This window comes from Dasypus novemcinctus, chromosome 4 (assembly GCF_030445035.2).
Source record: "Dasypus novemcinctus isolate mDasNov1 chromosome 4, mDasNov1.1.hap2, whole genome shotgun sequence".
Lineage (NCBI taxonomy): Eukaryota > Metazoa > Chordata > Mammalia > Cingulata > Dasypodidae > Dasypus > Dasypus novemcinctus.
Window position 1 is genome coordinate 116,739,725 of NC_080676.1, and position 14,841 is coordinate 116,754,565.

At 35.5% G+C, this 14,841-nt stretch overlaps 2 protein-coding genes across 2 annotated transcripts in view; both read right to left on the bottom strand.

Moving 5' to 3' along the window:
• The window catches only part of ZNF654 (zinc finger protein 654), a 365,546-nt gene that overhangs the window by 145,964 nt on the left and 204,741 nt on the right, over positions 1–14,841 (bottom strand). The gene's annotated exons all lie outside the window — the stretch shown is intronic.
• HTR1F (5-hydroxytryptamine receptor 1F) lies at positions 2,413–7,251 on the bottom strand. The gene is made up of 2 exons (XM_058296051.2): positions 5,857–7,251; positions 2,413–5,104 (listed from the first exon to the last, which is right to left on the bottom strand). The coding sequence occupies exon 2, from the start codon at positions 5,060–5,062 to the stop codon at positions 3,956–3,958; it is 1,107 nt and encodes a 368-aa protein (XP_058152034.1). The 5' UTR covers positions 5,063–5,104; positions 5,857–7,251; the 3' UTR covers positions 2,413–3,955.

Here is a 14,841-nt window from a genome sequence, read left to right on the forward strand (position 1 = left end):
TTAGTTTTTAAATTTTTTCAGGAGGTACCAGGGATTGAACCTGAGACATCGTAAATGGGAAGCAGGTGTTTAACCACCGAGCTACGCCTTCTACCCTGCAGAATTTTAGAAAACTCTTCAGGTTTTCTTCTACTGCCATACATAAGCCTGAGTTTTTGACCTCTAAGTCCAAAATAGTCTTGCATAAATTCATGAGAAAATTATTTTTTCCTTGCAGGAGAGGAGTGTATTTCAGCAAGAAGCTGACCATCACCTTACTTTCATGACATTAAGGGAGCAAATCAACACTTTCTCTAGCTAATTTTCTATTTCTTTTTGGCACAAAACTCTTACATGCAGAGGGACATGCACAAGATCGAGCCTGTAAATATGGGAATGTGCTCTGCTGAGGGAATTTTAAAATTTGGAACTGACATAAGCAAAAATTCAGAAGTGGGCCCCAAAGTAGCTTTTCTCAACTCCCTATGCTGGGAACATGCATTCCCTGGGGGCACACAGGAAAATCAAGCCCACCAGAAAAAAGAAAAGAAGATTGGTTTTAGAGATTCAAAATGGAAATTATTCCTAGTTAAGGATTGACCCACCAGCTGCCAGTACTTGGATAAAACTGTTTATGCTGTGGAATTAGCATAATGTGGGAGCTAGTATCAAACAAACAATACAACAACATTATGTATTAATCTAGGTAATACATATTCTTAAACCAATCCTATAATAAAGACCATGTTTCATAAACAGAAGTAGATTTTCAAACACAATGTGTACATAGCAATGTTTAATGGTAGAGTTTTGGACTAAACTTAGTATCCAGTAGTTTGACTTCCTATCTTCTCTTGGTGTCTGTCCTTTGCTTTTTTTTTTTTTTTAATGTTAGGCCAGTAGTTTATTAAGAAAATGAGAGAAGAGAAATGGGAGAAAGTAACAGATTATGGGTTCCAGGTATACTTGTGAGCTGGTCCAGGCAGAGTGAGAAAGGGCAAAAACAGGCTTAAATGGCTGATTCGCAGATTACAAATTCCCAGGGGTATCTGCATACTGGTCCAGGCAAAGCAAAAAAAGGGCAAAAAAAGGTGTCCTCAACTTTTGCACAATTTTCCTTTGAAAAGATTTAGAAACAGCAGAGTAAAATTAAAACTTCCACTTACTTTTGGGTGCTGGTGTATTTAAAATTGTAGCAGAAGGCATAGGTTTAAATATCTGAAATTAACTACTTTCTATGATATTGATATTTTGCCTCTACAATTTAGTTAAATATATAAATCATTATATTAATCATTATATTATTACATTTGTTATAGACTGGAAAATTTTTTTGTAAAAATCCTCAGTTTGTAGTAACTTGCATTTTTTTCATTCTATGTGTTGAGAGGAATTATTTTGTGTTATGTGTAATCGGTCCTTTAAAAATTTCAAAGAGAGTACATATTGGAGATTATTAGCCCCTTTGTTACCTGCTATATAAAGATATTAAAGAGAAACCACTTATATTTGTTTATAATGGATGGCATGACCTATACCCTCAGCATGTGGGGGAAACACACAGATGAAGTAATAATGTAATTTGTTGTGGCCCCTTTGGATTAAAAAATGGATTTGGGAGATTTGACTTCCTTGCCACTTACTGTATTATCAATAGTTTCCTAGATTTGAGTTTTTAGTCCAACACAGAGTAGGAAGATAGTCTATGTATTTTGGTAAGCTTATCCTGTTTGAGATTTTGGGGGAGAGAGGGGTATTATGGGAGGTGCCTCTTATAGTCCCCTCAAGATAAATATATAAATTTCTGAGGTGGGTATAAATAAATTAACAGATCATTTTAACTTTAGCAAAACTTTGAATGCATAAATCAAAAAATTGAATTTGGCAAGAAGGAGAAGGGAAAATATCCAGAGAATGTTAAAATTTGTGGCAGGCTTTGGGGGGGTCAATGCAGCAAAAAGACACTGGTAAGATAAAGAGAAAAGAGGAGGACAGAAAAGGTGGTTAGGAGCCTTAGATGAATGTCATATGTCAGTTTTGCTTTTTTTGGAATTGGCCTAAACGTGTTATTTTTCTCCTAAAACTATTAGTGACTACCCATTGACAGCAACAAATTGACTATAGACTACTTTTTCTGACAAAGTCAGCCACAAGAATACCCACTTTCTCTTTTTATCTCCTTTTCCTCTATTGTTCTAAATAGCTGTCAGACTCATTGGTATTTCATGAACAGACCCACCGAAAACATCTCTGCTGCAGTCTGGACCACCTGGACTGGGCGTCTTCCATATCACTCGCCTAAATGATGCCCATTCGACATTCAATTCAGATACAACCTTAATGAAATTTTCCTGATTTTTCTCAATTCTATGTGATCAGTTTTCCTTTGAACTATCATATCTGTGTAAACAACTTTCAGGACAGATCTTTTAATTTTATTTTGTATTATAATTTTATTCTTTTAGACTGTAAACTTTTTAGAAGAAGAAACTGTATTTTATTTCCTGTATCTTCTATAGCACATGGCTCAAAGCTTTGTATAAAATAGGAACTCTAAATATTTGTTAGATTGAGCATAATGTATCACAGAAATGTAAAAAAATTGATGTAATGCACTCTTAACTACCCCATAGAGAAAGGTTATTTACAATACACAGAAGGGTGCAACTTTAAAGAGCAATGTATGGTACATATTGTTTTTCAAATGATCTTGGTTGACCATAGGCCTTCCAAAATGGTGATCTATGACCTCCGTGGCTTAAATGGAATGAAACCTCCTCAGAAGCATGGTGTTTTACTATTTTCAAATTTCTGTATGAATATCGAAGAGAAACTTAAGGCATAACTTTGGCTCACTGAACTAGTAGCGGGACTAACTGGGAGTAATACATAAAATGCTCATTAATGTAACATGACCCTTTGTTCTTTTCTACCAGTTGGAAATTGAGGTTTCTTTTTTTCTAATCAATGGAAGGTTCAAAGAGTTCCTATCGCACTCTCCCAACTGAAAGAAAAATAAAGCTTAATGGTGTTGCTGAAGTGCAAAACATCATGGACACTTTAGTTAGCAACCATGCTTATTAACATTAAGAGAAATGAAATAAAATTTGTCTTGTAAAAAGATGTTAGAAAGCATAATAACCATGGTGTGTAATGTAGACTATTTAGTGCTTTAAATTTTTTTCCTAAATAAGCATAGGGCATAATAACACCTTTCCCCCACCTTGAATTATTGTTATTAGGGTAAGGCTTTGGCTTTTAATATTAATAATTTTATGTTTAAGAAGATGTTATTTTAAGAATTTGTATTAAGAAACAGAACTTGTTAAATATACACAAGTTCAGTAGCCAGAATTATTTTGCAATACCTAGTTCACTTTATGACTTCTCCTTACTACCTAAATACAAAGATAGCATCAATCCTAGACTTTTATATTTATTCCAGTCAGACTAAGTCAGAGTTGTCTCTTTTATCCCCTCCTCCAAGGGGAACAGAGCAGTTATATAGGAGAAATGTGTTGTTTGCGGTCAATTATATATTTTCTATGAAACAACAGAATTACCTAATTCTTATAACAAGATTATATAGAAATTATGAATGGAGGTGTGTTGCAAATGAAAAATGCCTCTGTAATTGTTATGACATAAACCTGGAAAATCACTGTTATTAATTATATATATATATATATATGTTTTCCCAATTAGCCTTTTAGGTACATTACATAGGGAAAACATTGTAGCTTGCATAAAATTATTTCCTAATTCCTAGTACCCTAGAATGATGGTCAAAAGAAACATCCTTAATGGTGGCAAACTTGTATATATATTGCTATTAAAATATAAATTATATTCTTATAATTTTAGCAGTTTTAATATATTTCCTTCTGAAAGTTTAAATGCTTTATCATTTTGCATTTATTTAATTACTTGTTCCACCTGCCCCACCCCCCCAACAACATTTTAATAATAAGCTTTCTTAAAACTTATATCGACATCGTACAAGTTTTTGGAATGCTTTCTTGAAGTCTTCATTAAAGATTGTATAGATCAGTGGGTTTATAAGGGAATTGAGATACCCAAGCCATGTCAAAAAATTGGACATTTCTTCAGAAATTTTACATTTTTCACAGACATTAACAACCAGTTCTTTTACAAAAAAAGGAAGCCAACATATTACAAATGCGCCCAAGATTAATCCCAGAGTTGTGGCTGCTTTGCGTTCCCTTGTGCCTGAGATCTTTTGTCTTCTCCAAGATTTCTCATGTTTGAATTCAGACCTAGGACTTTTCATTGTGCTGTGAATTTTATCAAAGTCTGTTGATGGATCAGATAAAGATTTCTCCAATACGAAGGGTGTGGAGACCAGTCTAGAGCCTTTCTCACCGCTGTCCAAGAGAACTTGTCCATTCAGTTCCTCTTTTGCAATCCTACTTGCTTGTCTCTTGTGGTATAATGTCTTTGCTGCTCTGTATATTTTGTAGTAGAGGATCAGAATCAACGCTAGTGGGATGTAGAAAGCCCCAAATGTTGAATAAATAGTGGAAACAATGTGGTCATGTTTGATGATGCACTCATCGTCTCGGCTAGTTCCTTGGTGCCTCCAGAATAGGGGAGGGATAGAGATAAAAATAGATATAATCCAAACCACTGTGATCATAATGCCAGCATGTTTGGGAGTCCTTTTCCTGGCATACTCGACAGCATCTGTGATTGCCCGATAGCGATCCAAAGCTATAGCAGAGAGATGCAAGATGGAGCATGTGCAGCAGGTAATGTCAACACTCAGCCAAATGTCACATACCACTTGTCCCATGATCCAGCTCTCTCTCACAATATACACAATGCTGAAGGGCATCACTAGGACAGCTACTAGAAAATCGGTGACTGCAAGGGAGCAAATTAAATAGTTGGCTGGATGGTGCAATTTCCGGGTCACAATAATTGCAGCAATCACAAGGGAATTGATGGTCGTTGTCATCAGCGCCAGCCCAGAGAGAGTGAGGGACACAAGAATTTTGGATGGCATTCTATTTAACAGTTCTTCAGAGGTCAAGTTTTGATAAGATGAGTTTAAGAAATCCATTTTGTTTTGTTTAAAAGATTAATATGCCTGAAAAATGAATACCTGTAACAAAGGAGGGGAAAAACAGTTCAGAGAAGACTTCGAAGTGTTTCCTCTTCCTTTCTGAATAATTATTTAAAAAAACAGTAAATGTGCATGTTTTTCAGAATATTCAATGAATAAAAAGTAAATGGAGTTTGTATTTGCATTGCAGGTTTTCTTTTTCTTTTCATTTAATTTAAGAAGTCCAATGAGGTAATATTGTAACTTTCAAAACATTTCTTAAAATATGACTCAAATAAAATATTTTTATGAATAAACTAGACTGTTACTCTGTAAAATCTCCACCATTATATAAATGCTTTTAAAAAAATTATTATCCATAAGTAGGTTTTTCTCTTTGTCCACAGAAGAAAAGTTCATGTCATAAATATATATTTGTGGATTGTAAAATAATGTAATATAAGAAAATATTACATTCAAAGCAGTATTAAAAATCATAAAGAATTTTGTGCTTAATTCAAGGTTGCATTGAGAACATTATCATTGGGCCCGTGGAGACTTAAGGAACTTTAAATATATTTTATGTGAGGATATAGAGGTTATAAAAGGGAAATAAGTAAAAAATATATCATTTTTAGTAAACTTCTAGTATCCCATGATCATTTCATGAAATGTCAAGTAGTGTTTAGTAGTCTTTGTGGATATAGGTAGTTCATTTGCTTTAAAAAATAAAGTAAGATTAGTTGGAGTCAAATAACCATACATCACTGCCCAAGATAACAATAACATATATGACCAAATAACTCACTTACCATGGCACACTTGCCCATAAGGGGAGCTCAAAATGGCACTTAATCCGAAATGGAAGTTATTCTTCTTTACGAGTCACCATTGTAGAGACCATGTGACCTTATCTCTGAAAGAGGATCCTCCAGGCAAGGCTTATGAATTTTGCTTAATGCATGCCATTACTTAATTACAAGTCAGGGAAGGACAACTGGATTGTAATGAAACATGATCAATAGTAAAGAAGATATATTATTGTTTTTGAAAATGATCCCTCTACCCTGTCTTTAATAAGCCTTTAGCAGCTACCTCTATCTTAGAAAAAGACATAGGGAAGGTAGAAACCTGAAACTTTGTATGTAATTACACTAGTACTTCCATATTATTTGAATTAATTTTATTTAAAAGTGGTTATGTTTCATTTGTTGGAACTGATAATTTAAAAATACTTGGCATAAATCTATTATAAATATATAGAAAATATCATGGGATATATATATATATATATATTTAAATCTTGGAGTACAGACTATTTACCATTCTATTTTTTTTTTTTTTGGTTGCCAGTACTATATTTAATTTTTATTTTTTGTCACTCATTGAAATCAGGGTGCTGATGGCTTCTTAGCAAATTTGAGAATAAATTGGAATATTTGTTTACCCGAAAATGAGTAGCTTTTCTATAAGTATTTGCAAAAAATTTGTATATCTACATCATTTATATCAACATTTACCTACTTATAAAGGGTAACTGTTATTGATTGAATTGCGTTCCCCTCCCAAATTCTAAACCACCCCACTTGGGAGGGCGAACCCTAATCCAATATGACTGATACCCTATGAAGAAAGAAAGTTGGATGCAAGCAGACAGCCACATGACAGAGACAGAGATTGAATTATCCCATAAGCCAAAGAGTGCCATGGTTTTCTGGTAACCACTGTCAGATCCCTATAAGACTTCAAAGGAGGCATGGCCCTGCCAACAGCTTGATTTTGGACTTTTAGCCTCTAGATTTATAGTTTTTTTAAGCCACCAAATTTGTAATACTTCATTATGGCAGCCCTAGGAAAATAAGAGAGCAACTAAGACAACTCCAGAATGGAAGTTAAAATCTTCAGACAAATTCTAAACCAGTTGTTATTTTTAATCTAAGTTGCTCCAGAATCCCTTGGAAACCTGGGTAACATATATTGCTGGTTCCTACCACAGTTAATGGGGGTGGGGGAGGGGTGGGGAGGAGGCTCCAAAATTTGCATTTCTACCAAGTTCCCAAGTGATGCTGGCATTGTTGGTCTGGGAGTCAGGTTTCTGGGAGTTATCAACACTGCTGTTCCTCAGCTGTTTCTCCAGTTCTTTCACTGCTAAAACACCTGAGTTCTTCTTTATTGAGATCAGCTCTGACATTTGTCACTGCTTCTACCTGTGTAGATTATAACAGTAGAAATGTGTTCATAATGTGTTACAAAAAAATTTAACTGCTTTTCCAAATCTAAGATTTCTCTTCTGCTATTGTTACATTCATTTACTCCCACTTATTTCTTTAAGAAATATTTATTTAATGCTATTGATGTGCTGGTTAGTCTGCTAGTTATATAAGATACAAAAGAAAAAGCAACCCCAAAACAAAACAAAACAGCAATGCAACACATTGTTATTTTTAAGAAGGTACCTGAAGTAGTGAAATAACTAAACACATAATTATAATACAGTAATACAATGCAATAAAGGTAACATGGAGGTATATATTAAATGTAATAGAAATACTGTCATTATTAGGGAGAATTATTTATACTGTGGTAAACAGTATAATTTCCCCATGTAGAGGGGAAAACATGAACAAAAGTAGAGGCATAAAAATGCAGATGCGTTCAGACACATACAGGAAATTTTCTGGTATGGCTAACTGCAAAGGCACATTAGGGCCAGGGTTGGAGGTGAGACATTAAAGTAAACCGAAGGAGATAATGCTATGTTATGCTGTGTATGATATGCTATCAGGACAATGCTAAGACAATCTAAGGCAATGGATGCTATGATAAGGACAATGGGTTTTATTTCATAGGCAGCCAGAAGTCTTAAATATTTTTTTAAGAAGTTAAGTATAAGGATAAGATCTGTGTTTTCTTGCCAGAGTGAGATATGCTTGTAGAACTGTAGGGCTTGTAGGGTGTGATACTGTTGCTCTAGGGAGTAGGTATATGTGAAAAGAAAACAAAGAGCACTTTGGAGGATCTAGCTGAAATTAGAACTTTCAGAAGGTAACAGTTCAAGAATTCAGCACCCTTTCAATGGACTTTACTTTGGAATTTATGCTCCCCAGTTTAACAGACTTAGACTCATTTATTCTCCACACATGGCTCTTCTGCCCCTTTTATTTGAACCTATAATTAAGCACTATACTTGATAAAAATATGTTGCAGAGACTTAAGTCTTTGGCCTGTCCATATGCCAGTTGAGTCCTGAATCTCAGGACAGTCGCAATACTAACTCTCCAATTCACTGGACCTGCCTAGGACAACCAACAGAAGGATGATGTTGGACAATGCCCATCCCAAGGAATACAGAATGTCTGCAACTGCAAACAAGATAGTTCCATCTATCTGTCTATTGGATGCAGAGTGGGCATCACCATCCACAAATCATTAAGACTGGGGATGAACAATGGACTAAAGCAGATGTATTTTATTTTTATTTTTAAAAATATTTAGATTACACACATGTTATATTAAAAAATGGGGGATTCCCATATGCCCTGCTCCCTACCCCTCACACATTTTCCCACTTTAACAACATCCTTCATTAGTGTGGCATATTTTTTACAAGTAACGAGCACATTTTGGAGCATTGCCACTAAGTGTGGATTATATTTTACATAGTAGTTTAACTCTCTCACACAGAATTTTGTAAGAATAACAGTAAGTCTACTCTAGTTCATTGTTCATTCCCCAACCTTGAGGGTTCTGGTATCACTCTGCCTCTAATTGAGAGGGGTCTCAAATCCCATGGGGCAGATGGATGGGACTATCTTGTTTGCAGGTGCAGACTCTCTGTTTCTTGGGATGGTCATTGTCCATCATCATCTCCTTGTTAGTTGTCCTGAGTGAGTTCAATGAACTGGAGAGTAGGTGTTGCAATGCTGTTGGGATTCAGGGCTCAACTGGCACAAGGAAAGCCCAAAGATTTAAGTCTCTTCAACATACATCTATCAGCTCTAGTACTAACTCTATTTTTAAATAGAAGGAACAGAAGAGCCATGTGTAGGGAAACCACAACTGAGTCCAATTCTGTCACACTGGGGAGCATAAATTTCAAAGTAGGGTCCACTGGCAGGGTACCAAATGCCTGAGCTTTCTGCCATGGCTATAGAGTCTTGCTGTTTCTAGAACCCTCAGGAGCCCTGCTATTTGAGGCAATATTTACTTTGGCAGTCAATGAGATCCTGCTGAGACATGCAGAATCATAACCTCTGGAATGATCTCCTGACTTACTTTGAAGTCTGGTAGCCATATAAACTTATTTGTCTTTACACTTTCCTCCTTTTGGCCAAGGTTTTTTCCAGTTGCATTGCTAGTTGGTGCTTGGTAGTAATTTCTTGGTGCCAGGGAGGCTTATACTTGGGAGTCATGCCCATGCTCAGAGGAAGGTAATGCATTTATATGCTGAGTTTGGTTTAGAGAGAGCCCACATTTGAGCAACAAGATGGTTCTCAGGAGGTAACTCTTAGGCATCTTATAATACTAGGTTAAGTTTCAATTTCAAAAATAAAGATCCATAATTACATTCATCACTATCAAGGGTTTGTCAATGGTCCATCCTCCTTCACTAGTTACTGCTCTTGTCCTCAGGGGATTCTTGCTCTTTCATTTGAGAATGTGGCAGAACTCCCCAGGGTGGGAATTTGATATTCTTTTGGTTATTGTGTGGATCTCCACCCACCATTACAATGCCCCAGGAACGCATGAACACATTCATATAACTTAAGGTTATGCCCCAGGTGAACCTGCTCCCATGCATCCCTTATCTCTGACACCCTGCACCAATGATCCTCCCCTGCTGTAGTTGTAACACTTCTGTGATCCAAAACTTTTTCAAAATGAAACCTAAATATAAGCAAATACAATTAATAAGAAAATGAAATAATAATGATATTTTAAAATAATAAAATACAAAAAATTTTAAAAAATTGAAATGATAAAAAACACTAAAATTACAATAAAAATTTTGTGACATTATGTTTTTCATCTTTGTAAGATCTGTGTCTGTTTGTACGGTGACAATTTCTTCTATTTATTCCCCCAGTGTCTTATTTTTTTTCATTTTGTCTTCAAAGAAGGTTTAGGTTACAGAAAAGTCATATACAGAATATAGGTGATTCCCATGTATCCACATTACTAATAACATTTTACATGTGGATGGTACATTGGTTACAATTGATGTACAAATATTGAAACACTGCTACTAATATTTCATGGTCAATGCTTTGCATTATGGTTTACATTTTGGACCACATTTTATAAATTTTGATGAAATTTAACATGTTATGTATCCATCATTGTAAGATCATGTTGAACAATTCCATTCCCCCCAAAATGCTCAATGTTTCATCTATTCTATTCCTCCCTTCCCCTCCCTTTGGGACCCACGGTAGCCAACAAGACTAACTTATTATAGGACAAGATTCATAGTCATTTGGGATAATATTGAGGGCTTGACATACTTTCCTGTTCTCCCCTATTAGACACTGCCTATGCTCTCAAGATCTTGACTCCCAAACCTCTATTTGAGAATATAGCAGGACTCCCCAGGGTGGGAGTCCAACACCTTCCATGCACTTTGTGTGTCTCCACCCCTTGATACAACACATTATGACAAGATGAATACTACACACTCCCTAAAAGCCTGCCCCAGGTGCACCCTGTCCTGCATGACCCCCACATTCAGCACCACTAACCAAACCAGTAGCTAAGCCAGTAACCCTCCCCTGCCATATTTGCCAAAAGAACATCCCAATGTTGTAGTTTCAACATATAACTGCAAATCCTCAGAGTACACCTACTCCTTCATCAACTCTGTTCCATGGACAGTCCTACCAACCCTCCCCTCTCTATCCCCCTCACAGACCATGCACTGCCGAACCTAATAGCATCATTGCAACACTGTCATGCCCATCCACTGAACAATTATGCCTTATCATAGATTTTGCCCATATGGGCATTGGCTTAAAATCGTCTCCCTTTCTGTCTCCTGTAAACCTATCTTCCAGACTGTAGCTCTGTGTATCTGCTCAATTTGCTTAATTCACATCAGTGAGGTCATGTAATATTTGCCTTTCAGTGCCTGGCTTGCTTCACTGAACATAAGATCTTTATGATATCCCACGTGTTAATACTGCATTTTTTCTTACAGCTGAGTAATATTTCATTGTATGTATGTACCACAATTTGTTTATCCTTTCATCTGTTGATGGACATTGGGCTTATTTCCAACTTTTGGCAATAGTGAATAATGTTGCTATGAACATTGTGTACATATATCTGTTTGTGTCCCTGCTTTCAATTCTTCTGGTTATATACCCAACAGTAGGATTGCTGGATCATATGGCAGTTCTATAGCTAGCTCCCTGAGGAATCACCAAAATGTCCTCCACAATGGCTGCAAAATACTAGATTCCCATCAGCAGTGGGTAAGGGTTTCCATTCCTCCACATCTTCTCTAACACTTGTAGTTCTCTGTTTTTTTTAAACAGCCACCAGTCTAATGTGTGTAAGATGATATCTCATTGTGGTTTTGATTTGCATTTCTCTAATAGCTAGCGATGTTGAACATCCTTCCATGTGCTTTTTAGCCACTGTATTTCTTCTTTGGAGAAGTGTCTATTCAAATCACTTGCCCATTTTTAAAATGGGCTGTTTGTCTTTTTATTTTTGAGGTATAGAATTTCTTTAAATATAATAGATAGCAGACTCCCATCAGATATGTGTTTACCAAATATTTTCTCCCATTGAGTAGGCTGCCTTTTCATTTTCTTGACAAACTCCTTTGAGGTGCAAAAGTTTTTAATTTTGCAGAGGTCCTATTTATCTATTTTTCTTTCACTGCTCATGCTTTGAGTGTAAAGATCATAAAGTCGTTTCCTAATACAAGATCCTGTAGATGCTTCCCTACATTATCTTCCAAGATCTTTATGGTCTTGGCTCTTATATTTAGATCTCTAATGCATGTTGAGTTAATTTTTGTGTAAGGTGTGAGATGGTGTTCCTCTCTCATTCTTTTGGATATGGATATCCTGTTCTCCAAGTACCATTTATTGAAGAGGTTATTCTTTCCCAGTTGAGGAGGATTGGTGGTCTTGTTGAAAATCAGTAGACCATATATGAGAGGATTTATATCAGAATTCTCAATTCAGTCCATTCATCAAGATGTCTATACTTGTGCCAATACCATACAGTTTTGGCCACTGTAGCTTTGTAGTATGTTTTAAAGTCAGGTAGTGTGATTCCTCCAATTTCATTTTTCTTTTTCAATATGTCTTTAGCTGTTTGGGGTCCCTTGACCTTCCAGATAAATTTCATAGTTAGCTTTTTCAACTCAGTAAAAAATGCTGTGGTGATATTTATTGGGATAGTGTTAAATCTGTAAATCAGTTAGAGTAGGATTGACATCTTAATGATGTGTTGTCTTCCTATCCATGAACAGATTCCTCCATTTATTTAGGCCTTCTTTGATTTCCTTTAAGAGTGTTATGTAGTTTTCTGTGTACAAGTCATTTACAGCTTCAGTTAAATTTATTCCTAGGTGTTCGATTCTTTTAGTTGCTATTGTAAATGGGATTTTTTTTCATGATTTTCTCCTCAGTTTGCTCATTATTGGTGTACAGAAATGCTTACTTTTTCACATTGATCTTATAATCTGCCACTTTACTGAACTCATTTATAAACTCTGGAAGATTTATTATAGATTTCTCAGGGCCTTCTATATGTAGAATCATGTCATCTGCAAATAAATAGTGAAATTTTTACTCCTTCCTTTCCAAAATGGATGCTTTTTATATCTCTTTCTTACCTAAGTGCTCAAGCAAGTACTTCTAACACAATGTTAAATAAGAGCAGTGGAAGTGGACATCCTTGTCTTGTTCCAGATCTTGGAGGGAAAGCTTTTAGGACTTTACCAATGAATATGATGTTAGCTGTGGGTTTTTCATATATAACCTTCATCATGTTAAGGAAGTTTCCTTCTTTCTATCCTTTGAAATGTTTTTATCAGGACAGTATGCTGAATTTTGTCAAAAGCTTTTTCTGCAACTATATAGATAATCATGATTTTTTTCTTTCAATCTGTTTATGTGGTATATTACATTGATTTTCTTATGCCCAACCATCCTTGTGTATCAGGATAAAACCAACTCGGTCATGGTATATAATTCTTTTTATGTGGTGTTGAATATGATTAGCAAATATTTTGTTGAGGATTTTAGCATCTAGGTTCATTAGAGAGATTGGTCTATAGTTTACCTTTCTTGTGACAACTTTGTTTGGTTTTGGTATTAGGGTGATATTGGCATCATAGAATGAGTTAGGCAATGTTCTCTCCACTTCTGTTTCTTGGAAGAGTTTAAGCAGGTGTTAGTTCTTTCAAGTGGTTTGGTAGAATTCACCTGCAAAGCATCTGGTCCTGGGCTCTTCTTAGTTGAAAGGTTTTTGATGACTAATTCAATCTTGTTACTTGTGATTGGTCTGTTGAGTTCATCAGTTTCTTCCTTCATCAATGTAGGCTCTTGTGTGTTTCCAGAAAATTTTCCATTTCCCCTAAATTATCCATTTGTTGGCATACAATTTTTCAAAGTATCCTAGAATAATACACTTTACTTCTGTGGGGTCAGTGTTGATATCCCCTTCCTTTTTTCCTATTGTATGTATTTGCATCTTCTCACTTTTTTTCTTTGTTAGTTTAGCTAAGGGTTTGTTAATTTTATTGATATTCTCAAAGAAACATCTTTTGGTTTCATTGTTTCTAGTGTTTTCTTATTTTCAATTTAATTTAGCTCTACTCTAATCTATGTTATTTCCTTCTTTTTATTTCCTTTGGTGTTTGTTCTTTTCTAATTCCTCCAAGTGTATAGTTAGGACTTTGATTTTTGCTCATTCTCCTTTTTTAGTATAGGCATTTATGGTTATGAATTTCCCTCTCAATACAGCTTTTGCTTCATCCCATAGGTTTTGATATGTTATATTGTCATTTTCATTTGTTTCAAAGTACTTACTGATTTCCTTTGTGACTTCCTCCTTGACCCACTGATTGTCTAAGAGTGTGTTGTTTAACTTCCATATCTTTGTATCTAATCTTCTTCTCTGTCCCTTCCTGATTTCCAGCTTTATTCCACTCTGGTTAGAGAAATTAGTTGTATAATTTCAATCTTTCTGAATTAGTTGAGAGTTGTTCTGTGGCCTAGCATGTGGTCTATCTTGGAGAATGATCCATGTGCCTTTGAGAAAAGAATGTATATCTCACTATATTTGGGTGTATTTGGTCCAGGTCCTCTAATGTGTTATTAGAGGTCTTTTGTATTATTCAAAGCCTTTGTTTCTTTATTAATTCTCTGTTGAGATGTACCATCTAATGGTAATAATGGTGTATTAAAGAGCCCCACTCTAACTGTAGAGGCATCTATTTTGCCAATCAGTTTTTTCAATGTTTGTCTCATGAATTTTGAGGCATCTTGGTTAGATGCATAAATGTTTATGATTGTTCTTTCTTTTTGATAGATTACCCCTTTTGTCGTTATATCCTATTGATATAAAGACAGTGGCCACCAGGGATTCTGAGAGATGGGATAGGGAAGAATAGGTGTAATATAGGGGCATTTTCAGGACATTGGTGTTGTCCTGCATGACACTGTAGTGATGGATACAGATCATTGTATACTTTGCATTAACCTACAAAATTGTGTGGGACAGAGTGTAAAATACAATGTAAACTGAATTTATGGTTAGTAACAATGCTTCACTATGTG

Coding starts and splice junctions, on each gene's coding strand:
- HTR1F (XM_058296051.2), bottom strand. CDS start 5,062: ATGGATTTCTTAAACTCATCTTATCAAAACTTGACCTCTGAAGAACTG.